Source organism: Suillus clintonianus, assembly GCF_016758775.1.
Source record: "Suillus clintonianus strain FC179 chromosome Unknown DEU56scaffold_154, whole genome shotgun sequence".
Classification (NCBI taxonomy): domain Eukaryota; kingdom Fungi; phylum Basidiomycota; class Agaricomycetes; order Boletales; family Suillaceae; genus Suillus; species Suillus clintonianus.
In genome coordinates, this window is record NW_024539378.1 from 1 (window position 1) to 20,721 (window position 20,721).

At 49.5% G+C, this 20,721-nt stretch overlaps 12 protein-coding genes across 12 annotated transcripts; 4 read left to right on the forward strand and 8 right to left on the reverse strand.

Annotated features, from left to right (window-relative positions):
* On the forward strand, nt 1–1,537 carry DEU56DRAFT_161086 (uncharacterized protein). The gene is made up of 4 exons (XM_041344828.1): nt 1–54; nt 105–516; nt 605–795; nt 845–1,537. Exons 1-4 carry the CDS (start codon nt 46–48, stop codon nt 1,229–1,231), a joined length of 999 nt encoding a protein of 332 aa, XP_041201925.1. The 5' UTR covers nt 1–45; the 3' UTR covers nt 1,232–1,537.
* DEU56DRAFT_839402 (ATPase V1 complex subunit C) lies at nt 1,534–3,264 on the reverse strand. The gene is made up of 9 exons (XM_041354912.1): nt 3,102–3,264; nt 2,794–3,045; nt 2,651–2,742; nt 2,495–2,593; nt 2,371–2,439; nt 2,228–2,320; nt 2,083–2,176; nt 1,890–2,027; nt 1,534–1,827 (listed from the first exon to the last, which is right to left on the reverse strand). The coding sequence occupies exons 1-9, from the start codon at nt 3,231–3,233 to the stop codon at nt 1,639–1,641; spliced, it is 1,158 nt and encodes a 385-aa protein (XP_041201926.1). The 5' UTR covers nt 3,234–3,264; the 3' UTR covers nt 1,534–1,638.
* A 189-nt stretch (nt 3,265–3,453) lies between these two features.
* On the forward strand, nt 3,454–4,657 carry DEU56DRAFT_874116 (Rhodanese-like domain-containing protein; the record flags this gene model as incomplete). The annotated part of the gene is made up of 5 exons (XM_041355919.1): nt 3,454–3,788; nt 3,844–4,040; nt 4,099–4,186; nt 4,245–4,551; nt 4,601–4,657. The coding sequence occupies 5 exons, from the start codon at nt 3,454–3,456 to the stop codon at nt 4,655–4,657; spliced, it is 984 nt and encodes a 327-aa protein (XP_041201927.1).
* Nucleotides 4,658–4,925: 268 nt separating this feature from the next.
* DEU56DRAFT_839418 (uncharacterized protein) lies at nt 4,926–5,685 on the reverse strand. Its single transcript, XM_041354913.1, has one exon. The coding sequence runs from the start codon at nt 5,550–5,552 to the stop codon at nt 5,079–5,081; it is 474 nt and encodes a 157-aa protein (XP_041201928.1). The 5' UTR covers nt 5,553–5,685; the 3' UTR covers nt 4,926–5,078.
* A 10-nt stretch (nt 5,686–5,695) lies between these two features.
* On the reverse strand, nt 5,696–6,565 carry DEU56DRAFT_839420 (uncharacterized protein). The gene is made up of 3 exons (XM_041354914.1): nt 6,408–6,565; nt 6,178–6,346; nt 5,696–6,120 (listed from the first exon to the last, which is right to left on the reverse strand). Exons 1-3 carry the CDS (start codon nt 6,496–6,498, stop codon nt 5,973–5,975), a joined length of 408 nt encoding a protein of 135 aa, XP_041201929.1. The 5' UTR covers nt 6,499–6,565; the 3' UTR covers nt 5,696–5,972.
* Nucleotides 6,566–8,653: 2,088 nt separating this feature from the next.
* DEU56DRAFT_895673 (uncharacterized protein) lies at nt 8,654–10,403 on the reverse strand. The gene is made up of 3 exons (XM_041356396.1): nt 9,726–10,403; nt 9,519–9,675; nt 8,654–9,462 (listed from the first exon to the last, which is right to left on the reverse strand). The coding sequence occupies exons 1-3, from the start codon at nt 10,287–10,289 to the stop codon at nt 8,882–8,884; spliced, it is 1,302 nt and encodes a 433-aa protein (XP_041201930.1). The 5' UTR covers nt 10,290–10,403; the 3' UTR covers nt 8,654–8,881.
* On the reverse strand, nt 10,404–14,290 carry DEU56DRAFT_839434 (uncharacterized protein). Its single transcript, XM_041354915.1, has 10 exons — nt 14,020–14,290; nt 13,871–13,970; nt 13,561–13,808; nt 12,504–13,508; nt 12,355–12,452; nt 12,111–12,300; nt 11,669–12,057; nt 11,196–11,616; nt 10,978–11,146; nt 10,404–10,928 (listed from the first exon to the last, which is right to left on the reverse strand). Exons 1-10 carry the CDS (start codon nt 14,236–14,238, stop codon nt 10,540–10,542), a joined length of 3,228 nt encoding a protein of 1,075 aa, XP_041201931.1. The 5' UTR covers nt 14,239–14,290; the 3' UTR covers nt 10,404–10,539.
* Nucleotides 14,291–14,585: 295 nt separating this feature from the next.
* Nucleotides 14,586–15,257, reverse strand: DEU56DRAFT_718277 (uncharacterized protein; the record flags this gene model as incomplete). Its single annotated transcript, XM_041347634.1, has 4 exons — nt 14,586–14,693; nt 14,753–14,976; nt 15,032–15,121; nt 15,176–15,257. Coding segments are annotated over 4 exons (504 nt in total), but the record flags the coding sequence as incomplete, so codon positions are not given.
* Nucleotides 15,258–15,658: 401 nt separating this feature from the next.
* Nucleotides 15,659–16,534, reverse strand: DEU56DRAFT_161392 (Ctr copper transporter). Its single transcript, XM_041344829.1, has 3 exons — nt 16,237–16,534; nt 15,946–16,185; nt 15,659–15,894 (listed from the first exon to the last, which is right to left on the reverse strand). The coding sequence occupies exons 1-3, from the start codon at nt 16,440–16,442 to the stop codon at nt 15,786–15,788; spliced, it is 555 nt and encodes a 184-aa protein (XP_041201933.1). The 5' UTR covers nt 16,443–16,534; the 3' UTR covers nt 15,659–15,785.
* A 1,171-nt stretch (nt 16,535–17,705) lies between these two features.
* DEU56DRAFT_874121 (Rhodanese-like domain-containing protein) lies at nt 17,706–18,376 on the forward strand (the record flags this gene model as incomplete). The annotated part of the gene is made up of 3 exons (XM_041355920.1): nt 17,706–17,933; nt 17,999–18,234; nt 18,301–18,376. The coding sequence occupies 3 exons, from the start codon at nt 17,706–17,708 to the stop codon at nt 18,374–18,376; spliced, it is 540 nt and encodes a 179-aa protein (XP_041201934.1).
* Nucleotides 18,377–18,566: 190 nt separating this feature from the next.
* Nucleotides 18,567–19,469, forward strand: DEU56DRAFT_161427 (Frataxin). The gene is made up of 4 exons (XM_041344830.1): nt 18,567–18,805; nt 18,876–18,993; nt 19,077–19,171; nt 19,292–19,469. Exons 1-4 carry the CDS (start codon nt 18,621–18,623, stop codon nt 19,449–19,451), a joined length of 558 nt encoding a protein of 185 aa, XP_041201935.1. The 5' UTR covers nt 18,567–18,620; the 3' UTR covers nt 19,452–19,469.
* A 393-nt stretch (nt 19,470–19,862) lies between these two features.
* On the reverse strand, nt 19,863–20,702 carry DEU56DRAFT_919089 (uncharacterized protein; the record flags this gene model as incomplete). The annotated part of the gene is made up of 2 exons (XM_041358222.1): nt 19,863–19,971; nt 20,026–20,702. 2 exons carry the CDS (start codon nt 20,700–20,702, stop codon nt 19,863–19,865), a joined length of 786 nt encoding a protein of 261 aa, XP_041201936.1.
* Between the last annotated feature and the right edge of the window lie 19 nt (nt 20,703–20,721).

The following is a 20,721-nucleotide window of genomic DNA, read 5'->3' on the forward strand; positions in this document are numbered from 1 at the left end:
GTGACAATTTTTGGCCCCGAAAGTCAGGTGCAGATTGCTGCTGCGATGTTACTGGTGCGTATTTTTGCCCTTCAGTCTAGTTTGGTGTTGACGTCAACGCGTAGGAACACGTCCCCTTTGAAGCAGACATGGCGGTCCCGCCTAGTGCCGATCTTCCCAAGGTCTGCGCATCCGCCGACTTCATAGCATTCGTTGAGCGCATCAAGCGCGAGTTCCAAGTGATCATTACTCCGAACGTCAAGGCACCTACACCTAGCCCTACCAACGGCGCGTCTGCCTCGTCCTCCAGTGTGGTCTCGGTTGGGGACGTAGGCGAGTACTCGTTCAAGTTCCATTGCCAGAGGAGCAACTCGGACTTCTTGCTCGCGGCACGGGAGATGTTGGAGCAGTTCTTGCTCAACCATAATGTCCATGTGTACCCGTCGCCCACGGCACATACGCATAAACGGGGTGACTCGTTCGCGGAGGCATTCCCGCACTTTGATAGTAAGGTGTTGTCGACGGCGAGGAGGCATGGTGAGTGTCTTTGTTTTACTTTCAGCCGTTTATTTATTTTTACTTGGGTCTTGGTCGAGTGCTTATGATTATTTTTTTTGGACTATAGAATCGGTTGAGCTTACCCGTTCGGAGATACTGGGCGATCGGAGATTGAGGATGGCAAATTCATCGCCAGATGTAAAGGCATTGTTTAATGCTCCCGCATACATATATGATCTAGAGGAGCATGAGGACTCTCAGTCAGCTTATGGTCCGCCAGGAACGGGCCTTGACTACTGGACACCGCTACCCCCGATCGTAAGTCCCCTATCTCCGATCCTTTAACCGATTAATGACACTGGTCCAGGGCACGGGGATGGCTACACGACAACGAAATACCGAAGACGCACTCAAGCGCGGGTCTGACTCCCTGCTTGAGTCAAAAATTAAGGAACAGATCAGCAAGCCCCGATCGCTGCAGAACCGCGCGCAGTCGCTTGACCTCACGTACTCGCTCTCTCGTATCACGGAGGCGAGCAATAGGCTGCCGCAGCCCGAGTCGCCTACGACGTCGACGGGTGGAGGCACGGGTGGTGATTCAAGTCCGACGAGTGCTACGGCGCCATCATTCCCGAGCGTGTATGGCCCGCGGTCGTCGGCTGTCATCGGCTCATCGTCGCAGCGTGCTGCATTGAGGAGCGATGACGATGTTGTTGATGAGGTATCGCGAGTGTTGTCGAACCTCGGACTGTAACTGCTGCATCTGTATAGTTTTCTTTTCTTCTGCTCTCGCACACGATCGCAAAATCAGTCTCGCCTGCTCTGCCTAGGGACTATCCAGCACAGGATCTATTCAAAATGTACCAGGAGATCTCTCTACGTTCCTCCCACATCTCGCACTCATCACGACTGATATCACGCAATCAAACCCACATCGTTGTTTTTCTTTCTTTTCTTTCTTTTCTATATTGCACTACAAGCAACGCTAGCGCTCGATCTAGTTTGTTTATCGGTTTCCGATGCTCTTGTGTTTGGCTGCTCGCTCACTCCCGATTCTTTTGTACATTACATCGAATGATATTTCTACAGTAGTGGGCTGGTCATATTGTTATCCTTCCACTAATAGAACTATTTAACTCGTCGTGGGGGGAGTATTGATTATTACAGCACAATCCATGGTACCTCGTACAAGACGAAATCAAAGAATTCTTGTTCCATCAGCGACTGGTATTCTCCAGCGAATTCGTCATTTGTGCTTTGTTTCTGGGAACGTCCAGAGGAGCGGGGGCTGAGGTAGCTGAAGTGGTTCGTGAGTACGGAGAGGGTCTTCTTGGTATACTTTGGCTCGGGCTATAGAGTATTTATTTAGTGCGTGGAAGCGAGCAGCGACTCGGATGTGGTGGAGAACGCACCCTGACAGCGAGGCCAACGTAATTCGCGGGCAGACCGTACCGAAGCACGCTCTCGACAAATAGCCGAAGGATCTTCAGGTGCACGAGGATCTGGAAGGACTCGGAGAAATTGGTCCGAGATAGTCGTAGAAGTTCGGTCTGTAAAGGCGGTGAGGATAAGGGCGGATTTTACGTGCTGTTGTTGCTGTCTTACCCAGAGCTCTTTCTCTGTCATGTCTGCTATCTCGAGTTCTTCTCTTTCGTTGGCTATTTGTTCTTCTGAGTAAACGAAGTCGCGGACTATGAACCTGGTAGGAGGGCGTGTTATTGGATGGGTGTGGAGAATGGAATGAACATACTTGTTTTCACGACATTTCTGTACGAACTGGTCTTGCACGCGTTTGAAGATGACGACGCCGAAGAGTGTGTATTCGCTGTCTGATGCTATAGCTCTTTCAGGGGTGTGTGTGAGCTTTTGCACAGAAGTACGGACGTTACATACGATGACGAACGGGGAACGACCATGTTGGTGAGTCGCTCGTACTTCAAGTTCCACTCCTTTGTGAGAATTCTGGGGTGAATATTGAATCGCTCAAGTCGACAAACGTTCAAGTAGGAGTACCCACTTTGGTACGGCAACCAGGCATGTTTCTAGGTATTCTGAGTCCTGAATGACGTCCTCTTTGGATACTAAGCCGACGAGAGATCGTACAGAAAGGTTTCCGCTGTGTTAAGGAGTAATCAGCGCTTCTTGGATGGCTATGCATCAACTTCGCGCTCACGTTTTCTTGCGCTGCATCTGAACGAGAGAACCCTTTACGATATTGTAGTTGTTTAGTTTGGCCTTCATCACATTGTCTATGGACGCCATTTCCTTGGGCGTAAATGAGTACCTCCCCTGCAGGAGTGATGTACGGCAAGATACCTTGTTCAGGACATCAACCATTTCCCGAAGACTTCGTTGTACCCCATATCGACTGTCGTTCCATTTCCAGCCTCTAAGTACGTAGTCGTCGACGCCGCGCTCATTCACAAGGACGTGTTGGGCAAGCTTGGTCGGGTCGTTGTTCAGCAAGTTGCGGAGGGTGTCTACAATCTTTGCGACCGTCGCCGTAAAGAACGCGTCTTGTTTTGGAAGCTCCTCTGACAAGGCGATCAAGGAGTCCAATGTCCCTGTCTACACGACGATTCATAAGATACCTGGTCCCTGCCCGATGAGTACGAAATGAAGACCTTGAATGAGGGAATGCCAAGTTCTGCGACTGTCGTATGTTGAGGAAGCTTGCTTGTAATTTCTGGTAGGAGACCCTCGGAGTCACCGTCCTGTGGGACTGCGACCAACCAGGTGCTTTGGTCGGATGGCATGTCGTACTTTGGTGGACGGACGACGTTCAGCAGCACCGAACGCTGTATGTATCGCCCAATATGGACTTACATGACGAAATCAGATAAAAATTCAAAAATTAATCTTTAAAATTCAACTGCCATGTTGTTGCTGGCCTTGCTGAGTCGGAATGGCGTGAATGCAGCTGGGAAACGCTCTCCGATAACTTCCTTGACGGTGAAGAGGACTTTTTCGAGATCAATGTCGACCCCATTGTTGTTATCACCATCGCAGCTGCAGCAGTTGCTTCCTGATACCAAACAGGTATCGATCCTGGACGCCAGCTGGTTCATGCCAAATTCCCCGCGGAATGCCAACGAGGAGTTTCTGAAGAAGCGCGTCCCTGGTGCGCAGTTTTTAGACCTTGATGAGGTGTCCTCACCCCATGAACTTGGCCTCAAACATATGATTCCGAGTGAACGTCACTTTGCCGATACCTGCGGTATGACCAAACTTACTGACTGCATTCACATTTACAAATCTTCATCTTCCATAACAGAGGCATTCGGCATTGAGCCCACTTCTCATGTAATTTTGTACGGTTTCACACTTCTTCCATCAGTACTTTTGACAAGCCATATCATTGCGCAGATATGATACACATGGAGTATTTTCATCACCACGTGCACTCTTCATGTTCAGAGCGTTTGGCCACGAGAAATCGAGTATCCTCGACGGAGGTCTGCCACGTTGGGAGGCAGAGGGTTTTCCAATTGAGGCTAAGCCGCCGGCTCGTACAAGGAATTCCGTCTATCCCACTCCTGTCTTCGATAAGGCAATGATACGGTGTGAGTGGCTTCATGTTCGCTATCCTCCAATGTCGTCGAAGCTTGCGGCCTCCAACAGCCTACGATCAAATGGCGTCAAACTCATTTACGGATCTTCACTCGGACCCAGCCGTCGAGCTTGTTATCGACGCTCGTTCCCGGGGTCGGTGAGCAAACTAATAGCGAAGTCTGCGGACAAAGCTTACGGACTCCTTACGCTTGCAGTTTCCTAGGCACAGACCCAGAACCGCGGCCAGGCCTATCATCGGGTCACATTCCTCATTCGTTCTCCTTGCCATTCACTGCGTTCCTGCAGACTAGTACCATTCCTAATTCCTCCGTACAATACACCACTTTCCTACCCATTGCAGAATTACGGAATGCATTGGTGAGCCATGTTGGTGATCATGCGGAAGCCGTCATACAAGGCAAACGTCCAATTACCACAACTTGTGGAAGTGGTATGACTGCGGGAGTCCTCTGGTTGGGACTGAAGCTATTGGGTGCCCCAAATGTGGCATTGTATGATGAGGTGAGCCATGATCTGCGCGAGGTTTTTGCAGGTTATTAATTTTTGCCAGTCTTGGACCGGATATGCGAGTCGGGCATCTAGCAAAATTGAGAAGGCGGCAAACTAGACAGTTTTCCCACCTTTAATCCTTGCCACAACAATCGAAGATATTGAAACATATTCGCATTGAAATCAAGTATCTGTCATTATGCTGGTGCGTGCGTCATATACATGAACTACTAATGTAGTGCTACATAGCTATTTGCTATCCCCATGTTTCCCTGCTGATTAGTTGTGGGCCTAAGCTATACAGTGATCTGCCAAATCCTTTACTGCTAAAAATACAATACTCAACGATTACCCATGCTGTCCGTGGAATAACAATAAGTTTTTTCTTTCTTTCAAAATTCCGGTTGACGTTCTATAACGGTCATTAATCCCTTGATACCTTTGGCTGCTTCAATTTCAACAGGTCTCTGTGCATCAGGCCAGCATGATCGAGCCACTGTGGCCGAATAATGAATCTATGGGAGGGATCGATCATGCTACTAATTGACACGGAACGGGACACTCACTGTGACCTTGAATTGGTCGCGGCGCTGGGATCTAGGATGCCGAATCTCGCAGTCCCATCTGATGACGTTGGTTAGTAGCGAATGGGAGGAAGATAGAGTATGTACTGACCTTTCTTCAAGGAGAACGTTGCCTCCCATCTCCTTCGCTGTCGAATACAAGCTCTTGCGAGCTAGATTCACAAGTCTTCCAGCATCGACTCCCCCTTTGCAGGTGAACTCGTCCTTGTGTTCCACCCTGGGACCAACAATTGTTGGCTTCGAATCTGCTAAACATGCGTGTGTACGCGCCGGTCCAGACGAGCTCTCAACGCGTTCCGTCTCCAGCACATGAGTTTTGTGGGCGTGATGTATCTGTATACCAAGATGATTATGACAGAAGTCGGTGAATGCGCGTGTGCAGACTTGGACCATGATTGTTGGTGGAGAAAAGATGTCCTTGAAGGTCATGCCAGGAGAGTAATTAGTATCTTGATAGTTACGGCGCCATCCTGTGACGCTGTTGGGTTATATACGTGCCAATGACAGGACTGATGGCCGGTTTGGGCCTCTCCGCTTTCCGAGGTGACTGACGGCAAGAACCCTACCACGAGGGGCCACCAAAATTAAAAGTTTACATTTGCAAATTCCTTCAGGTAATACACGATGAATCAATGATACCCCTTGGTCCCTTGGGATCGTCACATCTTGCGAAGGCCTTCATTTCTGAATTTGGTGCATCATGTTCCTTACAACCGGCAGGCGTGTAGAGCAAGGATGTACGAATTGGGATGTCAAGGATGTGGTAGGACAACATGAGGCAAGAAAGAAATACACGATGGGAGATGATGGCCTGGACTCTCGGCGGCAGATACAATTGTGGTCAATAAATTACGAAAAAAGATGCTGCGACTCCAAGACGGCCATGAACGGGGGAGGGCGAAAAGGTGGCGCTTTACCAGACACGTATGCCGGTCGCCCCGCATATTGCACCTCTATACGATGCGACCTTCCCTTGCGATAAAGAATTAGCGTCCAGCTACGAAGGTGCGTAATCAGGCGACTTCCCATGGCAATATACATTTCATTTGCTCACCTTTCCAACAGTAAGACGTTGTAATTGTTCTTTACGATCTCTTGTATTAACTGTTGTCTGGCGAAAAGCACTGCATTGGCATAATCGGAGCCTTGGGGAGAACGCTTCCCGAGGTCAAAGATGTACGTTCCACACGTGGCCGTATCTCTGACACGCAGGATATCAAGTTCTAGGTTGGGGAGGGGCTTGATAGGCAGATGATTCACAGGCCCAGGACCAGACCAACGCACCATCGTCGTCATCGATCATTGGTACAGGATCGATACACTCGCAACCTACAACCTCCCAAGATTGCTCGTTCTTTCGGCGAAACCACTTCATGGCTGCGGCGAAGAAGGCCAACTAATTCGGATACCTCTTCTCAGCACGAGACAGATGGCTGTTGACATGAGGACAATGCTGTTCGGTTCGATACAGTAATATAGGTAAGACCGTACTCGGCACCGCCACTCGGTAGGCAGGGCGCTGACTGCGCAATGTCCACTAAGTTATGAACAAGGTTTAGTTGATAAGATGGAAAGAGGCCGAGACAAGGCAGGTATCATCGTTTAGCTTACTGAGATAGGAACCACTTGATTGCATCTAACTTTCTAGAGACCATGCTTCGAATGTGTCAAACAAGGAGTATCAAGCATCCTGCTCTCTGTTGGATGTCCGTGCATGAACTATCAATCCGAAATTTGGCTCCGTAGCCGAGGAACGCGTCACCTCTGAATATCCGAGTCAGGGTCGCATAAGTTTAACGCAAAGGAGAATGACTCTTCTCGGGCAGTGTTCGGGCATGTGATTCTCAGATACCTGAAGCCAGAATTACTTGGAGATTGCTTCGATATGAAAATTTTTCGCATTCTGCCGGGAATGAGTGAGATGCGATTGAGGCACGATAGATGATGATCATGACATACTCCCTTAAAAGGAGACCTGACACTGGTTTGAGAAGAACGCTGGATGAAAGAAGAGCTTGATGAGCCTGTGCAGATAGCAGAATCGAACCGCGGAGCTTGATCGGATAAAGGGCCCTATAAAGTCTGATAGAGTGAGAATCTCCATGTATACTAAAATATTGATCACGGGATTACAAGAGCGCACCCCACCGACGTTGTTTATGTTTGTTAGTTTCGGAAGCTAGCTGCAAATGACCGAGACCCGTATTAAGTACCGCGGTTTGCGGCGTACTGTGATATTCCTCGACTAGGAATTTCACTGGCAGGTTCTCATCCATTAAAATTTGCTTCAGGAAAGATGTCTTCTCGTTCATATCTCCCTTATCTAATATGCTGCTACCTCAGTGTTCCGACTTGTACATAGGCACACAACAGAGGAAGGCGATCAGGGCGCGGCAATTTCGTGCTTTTTGACGTTTTCCTCAATAAATTTTATCAGAGCCGACACGCTCGTCCGAAAAAATCCGAAAAACGCGGCGACGGGCAAGATGCATTTTGCCTCGCGCGCTGGAAGGAGCTCACTCAGCACGTTTATCCAACCTTGCACTTCCCTGTAAGCAGGCCCCAATTTTTGCGAGGTAAATTGCATGGAATGTTGCAGTCATGGGCCGGCGGCAGTTCCTGGACGCACATTCTTGGTTGTAAGTGCTTATATGTGTGATATTGACCATGATCCCGATGGTACTAATCAATGGCACCTCCCAGATCTATCGCTTGCCTGGGCAACACTACATATACAGGAAATGTCTGCTTATGATCTACAATGAAGGTCTTTGCCGCGGCTCCCGCCGGAAACGGGAAATGGCACCATTATTTGGTTTTGCTCATGGCTACCCTGCAGGTTTAACGATCTACACTCTTTCGCGTGTGGCAAATGCGGCGGCATGCCACCCTAGTTAAACGTGGTATATCGATAATCCGCCATGCAGGTCATCCGAGTCGTGTTGATAACATCCGCAATACCCGAGGCTCACAAGTAACCCCATTCTTGCCGAGGCCCATCTGGACAAATTTTTCCAGCCAGTGAATTAGCACCCAACGGATAACCACCTGCAACAGTGCAACCGCAAACGTATGCCCCAAGCATTGTCTACTTGCAGCAGTAGGTGCGGTCCTGACGTCTTCCATTCCAACTTGAACGTTGTAGACCACATAGAGTAAATCCAACTCGCATTCCGCTCAATTCACCGTGACATAAATACCGTGTTTTGGCACTGAACAAAGAGGCTCCAGCTTTACATCATCTACTTCAGCGTCGCACCCATGCCGCAACCATGATCACTGTCACATGTCCTGTGAAGACAGAGCAGACCCTTGTCGTTTACCTCGGGTGTCGAGCAAAGTCGGCCGATGATATACGGATGGTCGTTTACGTCCTCGAGCTCGTATTTTGATGCGTGCCGCAACGTGGTCCGTTCATTGGAGTTCTGACTATTGAGGGAGAATACACAACCATGAATATGGTACGCAAATCTAATCTTGCGGCCTAAAATGAATTCTCCTAAGCACTCTGTTCTCGAATGCCTGAGTGCCTAGCGATTTTCACGCGGATTCGACTCCAGATCGCGCACTAAATCGCTGAGCCCCCTCTGAATCGCGTACTGAATTGTCTTTGAATCACGCACTCCGACTACTACTAATAGATGCGCAGTAAGTAAGTAATAGTGAAATGAAACGGATATTACAGAATTAAAGCAAATATGTGTACGAGAATCAAGCGAACGCTCCTCATGACAAACTGCCTCCTGAAAAGCCGCCTCTCATCGTATCATCATCCCGATCCCAATTCCCAAACACAAACTGCCCACCATTGCCATCCTGACCTGACTGTCTGCCAACTTATCGACAAAAGTAGAAGCACTTCTTCTTAGCAATCTCGTCGCAGGATCAAGAAGGCACAAAGAAAACGAAAGTAATGATGATAGATGCAGTGGATCAAAGCACTGCTGCGCTGGAACCCTCGCGGGGTCTTCGCGCTCGCAAGAGATAGCAACATCCTGCGACAATCGAGATTCCCATTCTGCTTCCCATTTCGCCTTGTTCCATGAAGGTTCATTGGAGGACAAGGATACGATTTCTCGATGGGAGGCGTTTATTCCCTCTACGGCGCACTCGACTTCACGCCAGCGAAGGAAGCGCTCTGCCGCTTCATATCGTAGTGAAGAAAGCGTCTCCGGCGAGCGGAAAAGGCCACTCCGAAGGGCAGCTGCTGAACGTGGCCTGAATGATGACATGTGAGGGCGAGAAGGGAAATGCGTATGGTCTGGACCATGGCGCATGAGTATGACGGGTATGTGTGGAGTAAGTAAGTCGATGGGGCCGTCCTCCGAAGCAGACGGGCCTGGATGATGCACCAAGTCAGAAGCAGGAGCCACGATGCATGGAGCTAATACTTACCTGAGTTGGATAGGATGATGAGCGCGGTGTGCAATGGTGACCACGGGGATGCAATTAAGTTGGTTAGAGAAGCAGACGGCTGGCATCGAGGATCAATTAATTCAGATACGGAGCGAAATGGTGACTGGATGACTGGTAGTATAGAAGCTTTCGTTGACTGGAGCGAGAGGTCAACTTTAACCAAACCACATGCATGTTATGACGTACATTATCATCGAACTCGTGTCGTGCAAGGGATATGATTTCGACATTCTTCGCAGGCTCAAACTTCTCAAGTCCGTGGGCATCTCGATGCTCGATCCAGTCTGTCGATGCTCTTAGGATCGAACCGTGTTCGAAATCCTCCCATCCGCTGATATCCACAACATCCTCGTTGTCGTCCAGGAGTAGATTGGACACCAGCTCACGGTCATCAGCGCCATTCCCTACGACTAGTAGCCTCAAATCTCCAAGGGTTTTCCCAAAAGGAGTCGGACGACGCAATGCAGCTGGTAGGGTCAGAGACGGTATGATAAGCCCCTGTGTACTGGAATCCCGTGCAAGGTGATCAGACTGAGGCTGGGAGCGCGGTGGACTGGCAGCTGCGGAAGAGAAGAAGAATGACGAGCTGACAGAAGGTAAAGAGGACACCGACTCAGAAGGACTGTTTGGGGAAGACGCCAGGGCGCTTGACCGTGGTGACGACGGCTGGGATTGTGCAGTGATATTCCCCGGTACTTCTGAGGGAGCATGCCATAAAGTTCGTATTGTCGATGCGCTGGTAGATTCCATGGCAAACAACTAGAGCTAGAGCTCGGGCCAGGCTGTATAAGAGATGGACACGATTGTTCCCAAAGCACTGTGCTGGTATTGCCGCAGTGGGCACGCCACTCCAGGTACACGTGTTTGGTCCATGTATGACATGATTAGATCACAGTTCATTTTATTGTCTGCGACAAAATGGGATTTATACAGGGTAGACGAAACTATTAATGCAAGACAACCAGAGTGAAAAACAAGACACAGAGCTCGAGATCCTCAATTAAACATGGTAAAGCTTTACCAATTTCTCCTCGTCAATTGTGAATGCCTCTGGGTCCTGGAACTGCGACACCTTCCAAACCCCATGTCCCGCGCTCTCTCTTAAGACAACATGCTTGCCTTTGTGAGGTCCGCGCAAAACGAGAGCGTGATCTTCTACCTCCTCTGGCTGGATAGGCTGAAGGTAGACTGTCGGTACGTGAACTGGAGTGCCCCCAGGCGAATCCAGAGGGTGGAATAGCGCTGTGATCTCAGATAAGGAAGCGAAGGCTGAAGAGACATAACCCTTCTTGAACTCCAAATCGCCATCGAGCCACCCTGCATCCGCCGAGCCTCGAATCTCCACCACCACCTTTTTGTTTGCGATCAAAGGGTCACGTAAAACCAGACCTGTTCCTTGTGTAAATAGAAGGTATACAGTTATTTTGATTGTGCGTACCGAAGTCCGAGTCATGGTCATCTTCGTTACCCGAAACACCTGGTGTAGGTGCAGACATCGAACCAGGGTCATTCATAATGCCTGCCGGTGTAGGTGCGCCTGTGTAGGCAGCAGGGGTCGGTGCAGATAAGAACCCAGGAGTTGCCGCAGCAGCTGGCGTTGGTGCGTTCTGATTGATCATGAGTCCCTAATCAAATTCAAGCTCAAGAGGAACCCACCCAAGACGACCAACTCGAGTCCGCTGGACGTGCAGGTGATGCGCTACCACCCCAGCCGCCTGATCCCCACGATGGCTCACTATAGGGATTCGGTGTCCGTGAGGACGCATTCCAAGCCGGAGTTTTACCACCATCACCACCACCAGCGTATGGATTCGGCGTCCGTGACGATGCGTTCCATGCGGGGGTTTTGCTACCATCTGCATACGGATTTGGCGTCCGTGACGATGCATTCCATGCAGGTGTCTTGCCATCCCCACTGGCATGCGGGTTTGGTGTCCGGCCGCCATTCCAGCCAGGGGTGCGGCCAGCAGCATATGGATTCGGAGTCCGACTAGGGACTCCGACTGGGGGGCCCATGCTTCGTTGCTGACCTTGTGAATGGTAGGGTGCACTAAGCGGCTGGAGTTTGCCATCCGGACTGTAAGTAGAGGTCAGCAGGAGAAACACTCGGCAGACAACAAATGTCTTACAGTCTCCGATACAGCTTTTGCTTTTCAATGGTGATGACTTTATTGCCTGTATTCAGCTCAACGCGTGCTAGGGTACCATTGATGTCTTTGATAACACCGTTGTACCCCTTGTGATTGCCCTTGACGACTGTTATGACGGTACCAATGTCACGATCTCGTGGTCCGCGCCCCATTGCACCAGAGCCAACCATGCCACCTTGAGCGCCGCCAGCAGCGGTTGGATTCATCTTGCCTAAGTCCACCCCTGGCTTGACGATGTTACCCTTTGGAGCGAGTGACGCTAGGGAGCGACACCGGGTTACAAATACACCGCCATTTTCAAGAATGTCCCTGTTGTGTAGGAAGGCGAAGAACGACTGGTGAATGTGCAATACTCGACCTTTACGATTCTGTAAAAGCGTTAATACTGCGGAATTATTAGGGGCTACAAGAAAGGACTGACCTCTCCTTCGATCTCCTTGACATTGTCTTGTACACGGAGCTCGTGACGGTCGGAGTCCGTAGCGATGGCACGGTCAGAGTTCCGCCGCATCGAGATCTGGTGAGGTTGCACTAATCGTACTTGTCCATTCTGGTCAAGAACACGGAAGGAGTCTCGCTCGGTTTTGAAAATGACACCGACAGTCTGCAGGCTACACACCGATCATCAGATAACTACATGCGGAGATGTCGGGTGATCGGCTTACTCGAGCTGAACCAAATCGTGCAATTCATAATTGCCAACAACGTTGGTTCCAGAACCGACTTCGGCAGCCTCGCGAAGATCTTTGGAGAACACGGAAACCTGCCAGTTTATAAATAACAATCGAATAACAAATAACAAAGCTCCACTCGCCTCCTGCATTGACATATCTGATAGGAAAGTCACCACGTTGTCTGTCACCGAGATGACAAGACCCGTCTCGTCTGCATTCTGACCAGTCATTACCTTGACATGGTCACCTGGCTTGAAGCGTTTCCGCACGCTGCGCGCAGGGACATCCACCTTCTGACCATCGATATCAACGCCAATAGCTGTGACGGTCACGACATCTTGGTTGATCGAATCGACAACACCATAGACACCAGACTGTTCGCCCTCAAACACCTCGACATGATCACCGGGTTGCAGCACAGCAATGGCAGCTTTCCGCGACGCCTCCGCGATGATCGATAGATCTACCGGATTTTCGTTATCGGCACCATCCTGCCCTCGGCTGAACTTCGTGATCTCGTCCAGTGTCGGGTTGACGTTGTCTAGCTGCAGAGCATTGAGCTTGAAGTCTTTTTCGATGAACCCGTCTTTGTATGTGTCATTTTGGAAGACATAAACCTGGTTCCGCTTTGAGACCTGCTTGCGTCCATGAACCTTGACGACCTCCTCGTAGTTGAAGAACCGCTGGGGCGGTCGCATCGTTGTCAAACCAGTGCCAGCCTTCTTGCGCTTCCGACCATCAACGTTGGCATCGTCCCGTGGGTTCAAGTCGATACGCGGAATGAATTTAAGTCCAACGTCCTCGCCGTTCTCTGTGATATCCATGACCTGTGCAAGATCGCCCTGGTACTTGCCACGCTTGATGCGCACCCAGCTTCCAGGTGTCACAGTAAGGTCTTGCTTCTTGATTTGCAGTAAGCTAGCCATTTCCTCAATGGGGACCAGTACAATACCACGGCTCGGGTACACGCCGACAAGACCCTTGCAAGCCTGATTGACCTGCTGGGCACTCCGCGCTTCAACGTACACCATACCGGGAAGTGAGTCGCGTTGGAATGCAGATAGGATGGAAAGGGGCTGAGCGGTGTACTCGAGATCAATTGCTTTCCTCATGAGACTGAAAACGATGTCGCGTTCGCGACCGGGCTGCCACAAAATTCAAGCTTGAGTGACGATGAAGAATCCTTGAGAAGCTCACCTTGACTCGAACTTGCCACAAGCTTGCGTCATGCACAGATGGCATCAGCAGGCGCTGCGGTACTTCATTCATGTCTCCCGTGTACCGCACTGCTGCTCGACCATAGCGCTCGTGAAGATTCTGAGCAATTTTGGCCAAATCCTGGTCATTCAGCTCCCTTTCTCGCCTGTCCAGCCGCGCGTTGACCGCTGCTCGTCTATTCACGTCATCTTCATCACCCTCTGGCCCAATATCCGCAATAAACTCATCTGGGATGAGAAGTCGTTTGTGTGAGTATTGGGGATGAACGAGCTAGCAAGACGATTCATACCTCCTCCTGCCTCATCTTCCTCCTCCTCTTCCTCCTCCTCAGTATCGACTTCAGCCTCTACATCAAGGAATCGATTCACAGCATTGCGTCTGTGCCGGTGCTGCAGCGCATTAATACACACAGTTGTGCAAGTCAACAAGGGCACGGACCTTTGCGCGCTTTCGCCCACGGTCCCGTCCAGGTTCCTCGTCTTCCTCGTCTTCATCATCTTCCTCTTCCTCTTCTTCGTCCTCGCCATCTAATGCGTCATAAATGGAGCCTCGAGACTTCCCATTGGGCCTTTGCGGTGACTGCTGCTCGTTGTCCTCCTCTTCATTTTCCCGTTGAATAGGATCCTGTATGTCATAGTCATCGTCTAGACCTGACATGATGTTGTGGTAAGAGGCAAGAGGGAAGTAGCTCGTCCAGGTTTGCTGGAGTTCCACTCAAAACACATCTTTCAGTGGTCCCAGCTTAGTCATCCGACTTTCATTACCTAAGCTCAAGTCTACGTGACAAGGCGACACAAGAGGTCACGAGAGGCCACAGTCAATTGAAATTAAGTGGGCCATTGAGCGGGCAAGTTCATTTGACGGATACATAAAGGCAGTGGGTTACACTGCTACGACTTGAAGAAAACTCTATTTACTGTCTCTCACACAGCGGAAAGTAGCATCATCGCCATGGTAAGTACTCCTGCGGCAATGAGTCCTGACCCAACTTCTACCCCTTTACCTGCACTGCTACTAGTAGAAGTTGTAGTGGAAGAAGATACGTTCGTGCAACCAGACGAGGCGTTGGACGGCGGAACTGTCATGCTGGCAGACAAAGTCAAGTCCGCACACTGTCACAGTGCTCATTTTAATAATCATGGTCATAAAAAATATAAAAATGATCGCCTACCTGGTAGAGGGTGCCGTCGCCGCCATCAAACAGAACCTGAATGGTGACGTTCGCGCCGTCTTTGATTCCAGAAACATTTGTTGCAGCAGCAGCGAGATCGATAGAAAAACAGTACAGCCCCTCTCCGCTTTGCTGGAAGAATGGAACTACAGTCTGATAACCAGAGCTAGAGTTAAAATCGCTGAAGTTATTCGGGTTTTGATCCGTCGAGATAATGACTCCCGCTATATATGCAAATTATCAGCTTCTGCGAAGAAGGGGGAAATTCCGTTGACCTACCCGTCCACAACGGATGTTCGCTGTTCATGTTGATGATCCCGTTACTAAGAGGGAATACGGTGCGGTTATTCACGGCATCGGTGTAACCGTCTACGTAAAATCAGTTGAGCATCTACTCAGACGCCTAGACTATTTTACACTCACCACAGAACGTTGGTTCAGAGTCTTGGACGAAAGGACCTCGTGGAATCGGATACTGAAGTTGGAAATGGGCTTGGGCAGCTGTGGAAAAAAGGACAGAGGCAAAAATAATGGAAGAGAGGAACATCGTGACAATGATTGAATAAACTAGACTCGCAAGAAAGAATATTCAAGGCCTACTCTCAGTCTACTCAGTCTGCTCCTTCGTATTTAAGTGAGGGACGAAAAAGTTTTTCACATTTATTTACTCTTGTTTGTCGCCCGGTTCAAGAGCAAGTCAGGTGAACAGAGCGAACCGTTCGAGCCAGGTTAACACTGCCAGGCAGGGCCTGATCTATGACATGACGATAGCTACGTGACAGCGGAAGTCCGACTGCTAAATGGCGACAATCGCATGATCATATAGGATCATGAGTTGCCCCCTGGAACATGGAACGGGTTCCTACTATAACAGTACCAATATATGGATTGCATAGTGAATGGTATATTGAGAGGTGTACACGATTAACGTATAATAGGCAACCACGAAGCTACCCACACGAAAGCGACTAATAGCAAGGACACAGTAAGAAAACTATAAAAAGTAGAGCCAAACGTGTTTATCAGTTATACTTCAGCACGTTTGCACTCGACCTCCATTCAAGCCACCAATTCGGCCGAACAGGACTTCGCCTATGGCAAGACCCAAAACGATGGATATAATATACGAGGCATTAAACGTCCTATGTTTCGTAAGTTGAACTTCTTATGATGGCATGCGTTACGAGACTTACATGACTGCCAACATCAAGACGTACGAAAAGAGTGATTGAACACCTTGGAATATCCCCCGCGGGATATCGTGCATGGGGATGAAAGGAGGCACAAGTCTCTGGCGGCTGCGGACTGTGACCGGGGTGGTTTGAAGAGAGGCTTCTTCAATCACATCAATCTTATCGGAGAGGATAGCGTCTTTGGCTTTATCGTCAATATGTTGGGAATTACGCTGCTCTTGCAAGATTAGCGCAAGCGCCCTAATCAAGGTGAATCAGCAATGGTCATGTGTTGTTTTGGGTATGACTAACCTTGATCCCCATTGAATCTCCATGTGACGTCGGAGGGCCGCAATCCAACGATCAATGATACAGAATGCGACCAACGCAATACAAGCGCCGGCGATTGCACCTTTCGACCCAGGTAACCAAGTCTTGAAGATCAAGTAGTCTCCACCACTAAAATGCAACCAGGGTGTCATCATCATAGTCATCGTGGTAGTAGAGTTCATATCCATGGTGAATTCAAGAGCTCAGAGTGATACCCAGGAAGCGGGAAGCGAGGAGGTAAATCGCAAGTGAAAAATGTGACATGTTCTCGGGTATTGCCGAGACTTGGTCACATCAGGCACCCCTAAAATTGGTTAGTCTCGCACAGCAACCCAACAATGGTAACTTTGTCTTTAATGCCAGAATTGAGTATTGAACAGCGATTATCTTGTGAAGTTATTAAAATTTTCGAGGTGCCACAGATGAATCGATTGCCATTCAGGGGAAACTCGCAGGGATGGAGAGGCCATGATCAACATCGGGGCCGCGACAAATCCACCACTTGCATCAGCGATTAGACGGGAAATATATGGCATCAATCAAATGACAGGGCCGCATCAACAGGTGTATCAGATTCGGAGAACAACGCTCGCACGTCAGCACCCATTAATATGACTGCGTGGAATGTACTCGGGGAAAGAAGCGAACTGGCGCGAACCGGCCTGGGTATGTTTCGTCCGTTCGGTAGATTGTCGGCCGTATAACCGTGCTCGTCGGGATATGCGGCGGACAGAAGAGTCTAACCCGATTGGCGTCTTCAATTGGCGTTGTCCATGACTACAAACGATGAGCACTTTCAGAGTACTGAACGCTTGGAGTGGAAACATATTCTCACAGTGTTTGAAGAACCTGAGTGCAATGTCACGAGTGAGCAAGACCTTGAGAGGGATATCAAGATGCATGCAGATCCATTCGCGGGTGACTTGGACCACGGAGACGTGACGGCGAGAAATCCAATTGAAAAGATGACAAGCTCCAAAATCATTGAGCCCGCGAGATGACCGATATGGAGGATGCGAGCCAACGGCACGTCACAGCACAAGCTTGCTGAGGATAACACTCCCGCTTGTGCTGCGACGGGTCAAGGAAAAAAAACCACAAGGCTGGGAGTACCATCGGTAGCTCGCTCCAAAGGACCGGGATCCAAAACCGCTGGAACATTGAAATTTGTAGCACCTCGATGCAATGCTGGGGCTACGAAACATAGATAGGTACGAGCGATAAAGGCAAGATGGAAGATGAGGGGATGAAAGAATGAAATGCTGACAGGAAGGGGATGGGAAGGAAGGGAAAGACTGCGGCATTTCTGCGACAACCAATGGCAAAAATAGCGGGTTTTTCACGTGATTGGTTTCCTAAAACGATTCACTAATGCGAAGGCGACATAGAGGTTGGTAATACTTTATCTTGACAAACATTTACTTATTACCTGGACCATATAGGAATCAAGGATGCTGCGAAGTGCACTTTTTAACACCACCCGATGGGTGGCACGCCCTACGCTACTCACACGTCAAGCCGCGAGACCAACGTATCAGGTCTTCGCGCGGTACGAGTCGACCAAAGCTAATGAAGCTCTGAAAGCTGCTCGCAAGGCCAAGGACAAGCTCCAGAAGGATTGGCAAGGGCCTGTGCTCACATACGAGCAAGTCAAACCCAAGACCCTCAGTCCCAGTGCAGTACGTCGCACCGCACTCTCACGTTGTGCCTGTGCCTACCCACTTTTCCTTCCTGTCTTTCATAGGACGCCTACCTGATTGACGTGCGTGAGCCCGATGAGGTTATGCAGGGCTCTATTCCGTCCTCTGTGAATCTGCCACTCTCGGTACTTGCCAATTCGTTCCACCTTACGCCCCAAGCCTTCAAAGCGCAGCATGGTTTCGAGAAGCCAGGAAAGCAACAAGAAGTCGTGTTCTACTGCCGCAGTGGAATGAGGAGTGCTAGTGCGTGCGATATAGCACGGAGGAATGGATACGAGAAGTAAGTTGATCGCAAACTGTCCATCTGTACTGTGCTTTGATACAACGTGCACTTGTGTTTTTCTAGCATTCTAAATTATGAAGGGTCGTGGTTAGAGTGGACGTCACGAGAAGGAGGAGGAGGCAAGGGGTCCACTGCTTGATGGTACTTCCCCGCATTTTAATGATGCAACACGCATAATACAGCCCTCGAGCACATTTTCTCTTGCCTACCGGTTAAAATGAGTTTAAGATGACCATCCAATATTGTCCAACCCTGCATGAATTTTAGTAGCGTTCTCGAGAAGCTCAACCACTTCATTTTTCATTGCTCGTGGTTGTCTCGTGATCTGGCGTGCTCGACCCTTCTTGATCGAAGTCGTTCTCACGGTTAGTCTGTCCTGCTTCATGTTTCCCCGCAACCTGCTTCGACGGATTCCAAAAAACACGAGCCTGCATTGGCAAAATGCAGCTGCGAATAGAATGTTCTCGCTAATTGGACACGTCCCATTGAAAACGCGGGCTCCGCCAGCGACTCACTTTTACGTGTGCAGACGGACATTGAGTACACCTGCCCCCATGGTCAATGTCAGGTCCGCCCCTACTGCCTCAGTTTCTCCATCCTACTCAAGATGGAAAATTGTTTTCCTATACTGCATGCAGTGATCTATCTATGGAGCACTATCACGCACTTTCGGACGCGACCATGACAACTTTACTCGAACGGCTTGAGGATTTGCTGGACGCAGCAGGAAATGACGCGTACGAAGTAGACTATCATGTAAGCATACTAGAAAATACCAGAATTTTGGCTCCAGTCATCCGTAGTTGAACCCTTGACTCACTATTTTGCTTCTTCCGCAGAGCGGCGTCCTAACGCTCAACTTAGGCACCCATGGGACATACGTGATCAACAAGCAGCCGCCGAACAAGCAAATATGGTTGTCTTCCCCACTCAGGTGGGTCAACTTCGTCCGCCTGATTGTTAGTGTTTCACGCTAATAAACTTCTTTTTTTTTGCTTCGCATGCCTGATTTCGCCGATGATGAACGCCCACTCATGAAACTCGAATTTGCTAGTGGCCCCAAGCGCTATGATTACGTACCAGAATCAGATGACTGGCGATACTTGCGAGACGGAATGGGACTTGGGGAGCTGCTGGATGAGGAGCTTACGGATATGCTCCGATCGAAAGTCTCCCTGCATCTAGAGGGTGTGTCTATGCAGATACAAGAGTAGAGTCGTCACGATTGGTTCCATAGATTGTCGTTTCCTCACTGCCTTCGCATAACGGGTAGGACATTCTCCACATCCATGCAAGATACAGAAGTGAGATCTGTTATGATCACCTGTGGACGGTTCGATAGATTGTCAATATAATTCCGTTGATGTCGAAGTTCCTCCACCTTTCGAAAGTTTAATTGCGATGCACGGTAGTACATATGTGATGTTGTGTAGAAGCAATGTGCCCGAGAATGCTCATAGATGGAAGGATGCCAACATGCCAAATAAAGTAGGATGTGAAGACGAGGGACAGTAATGAAGAAGGCCTCTGTGATGACGGACTGAACGATGATAGGATCAAACGTGCCGATCACGACGGGTGTATGGTAGGTTTATGTCCACAGCAACGGATCTAAGGGCTCGATCTCATAGCAAGTTCCGGTGGTCACTGTGGCCTTGCTCTGTGACAGGAGTACTGGAATTGGGGCCCTCCTGAAGTTCCCGTCTTCGCGAGAGGAACAATGATCCCAATAATCTTTGGGGTTCAATAAGCAACGCCACACAATAGAAGGGAAGGCACGAGTCGTACTTATTGGCATCCTCGTACCGTTCTCGCACAGACTTGACCTCGTGAACGTCCAATGGGGTGTGCGCAGCCGATTCAGTAGGAGCTTCTGCCGCATGTGGGAGACGGGAATAGATTTCAGGTAAAGGGCATTCGGGCAATGTTGGTATATATGATTTCCCATTGGAGGAAAAAGAAGAAGGATGCCAAAGTCCGTGAGCGGAATGCAAAATATGTGGATGGGTGGCCATAGGCGGTGGAGGGGCAGATAAGCCTGCGTGCGGAGACAAATATAGATGTGACGGTGGTTGTGAGTTCGGTTGGAAGAACATGAGCCTGTGCTGGTGAAGAGCATGCACTTCGTGTAGCATAGTGTTAGTGCGCTTGTAGTCTATGTAGTCCGGTGATGCGGTGAGGTGGCTAGTTGCCGCGTCATCCTCGTCATCTATCCAATCTTCTTCGCCATCGCTATCATCTGCGAGAGGCACTGACGAAGTAGGTGGTTTATACCAACCTCTCTGTGCACCGTCTAGCACTGGAGGGTGTATTCTGCGTCTTTTAGCACGCGACTCATGTGAAAACATGTCTGGAGGAGTTTCACGGTGTGGTACGGGTTTGATAGGTCGATCGGGAAATGGCGCTAACGATGGAATTTCGTCTAGCGATGGCGGAGGCGTTGGAGGACGCTGTCGTTTGAGCATACTTTATTCTAGCTGGTCA

Bases quoted from the DNA above. Each gene is read 5' to 3' on its own strand.
- DEU56DRAFT_839418 (XM_041354913.1), bottom strand. From the start codon at position 5,552: ATGACCTTCAAGGACATCTTTTCTCCACCAACAATCATGGTCCAAGTC.
- DEU56DRAFT_895673 (XM_041356396.1), bottom strand. From the start codon at position 10,289: ATGGAATCTACCAGCGCATCGACAATACGAACTTTATGGCATGCTCCC. The intron at 9,676-9,725 runs GTACGTCATAAC...CTCTCGCTCCAG, and splicing joins GACACGAGTTCGATGATAAT to TCAACGAAAGCTTCTATACT. The intron at 9,463-9,518 runs GTAAGTATTAGC...TGCATCATCCAG, and splicing joins CATCATCCTATCCAACTCAG to GCCCGTCTGCTTCGGAGGAC.
- DEU56DRAFT_839434 (XM_041354915.1), bottom strand. From the start codon at position 14,238: ATGTCAGGTCTAGACGATGACTATGACATACAGGATCCTATTCAACGG. The intron at 13,971-14,019 runs GTCCGTGCCCTT...AATGCGCTGCAG, and splicing joins GTGGGCGAAAGCGCGCAAAG to CACCGGCACAGACGCAATGC. The intron at 12,453-12,503 runs GCGAGTGGAGCT...ATAAACTGGCAG, and splicing joins CAGATATGTCAATGCAGGAG to GTTTCCGTGTTCTCCAAAGA.
- DEU56DRAFT_839420 (XM_041354914.1), bottom strand. From the start codon at position 6,498: ATGAAGTGGTTTCGCCGAAAGAACGAGCAATCTTGGGAGGTTGTAGGT. The intron at 6,347-6,407 runs GTGCGTTGGTCT...TCCCCAACCTAG, and splicing joins AATGATCGATGACGACGATG to AACTTGATATCCTGCGTGTC. The intron at 6,121-6,177 runs GTGAGCAAATGA...GCACCTTCGTAG, and splicing joins AACGTCTTACTGTTGGAAAG to CTGGACGCTAATTCTTTATC.
- DEU56DRAFT_839402 (XM_041354912.1), bottom strand. From the start codon at position 3,233: ATGCCATCCGACCAAAGCACCTGGTTGGTCGCAGTCCCACAGGACGGT. The intron at 2,743-2,793 runs GTATCTTGCCGT...TTTACGCCCAAG, and splicing joins TGGTTGATGTCCTGAACAAG to GAAATGGCGTCCATAGACAA. The intron at 2,028-2,082 runs GTAAGACAGCAA...CCGCCTTTACAG, and splicing joins TGACAGAGAAAGAGCTCTGG to ACCGAACTTCTACGACTATC.
- DEU56DRAFT_161392 (XM_041344829.1), bottom strand. From the start codon at position 16,442: ATGGATATGAACTCTACTACCACGATGACTATGATGATGACACCCTGG. The intron at 16,186-16,236 runs GTTAGTCATACC...CACCTTGATTAG, and splicing joins GAGATTCAATGGGGATCAAG to GGCGCTTGCGCTAATCTTGC. The intron at 15,895-15,945 runs GTAAGTCTCGTA...TACGAAACATAG, and splicing joins GTCTTGATGTTGGCAGTCAT to GACGTTTAATGCCTCGTATA.
- DEU56DRAFT_161086 (XM_041344828.1), top strand. The intron at 517-604 runs GTGAGTGTCTTT...TTTGGACTATAG, and splicing joins GTCGACGGCGAGGAGGCATG to AATCGGTTGAGCTTACCCGT. The intron at 796-844 runs GTAAGTCCCCTA...ACACTGGTCCAG, and splicing joins GGACACCGCTACCCCCGATC to GGCACGGGGATGGCTACACG.
- DEU56DRAFT_161427 (XM_041344830.1), top strand. From the start codon at position 18,621: ATGTTTCCCCGCAACCTGCTTCGACGGATTCCAAAAAACACGAGCCTG. The intron at 18,806-18,875 runs GTCCGCCCCTAC...TACTGCATGCAG, and splicing joins GCCCCCATGGTCAATGTCAG to TGATCTATCTATGGAGCACT. The intron at 18,994-19,076 runs GTAAGCATACTA...CTTCTTCCGCAG, and splicing joins CGTACGAAGTAGACTATCAT to AGCGGCGTCCTAACGCTCAA.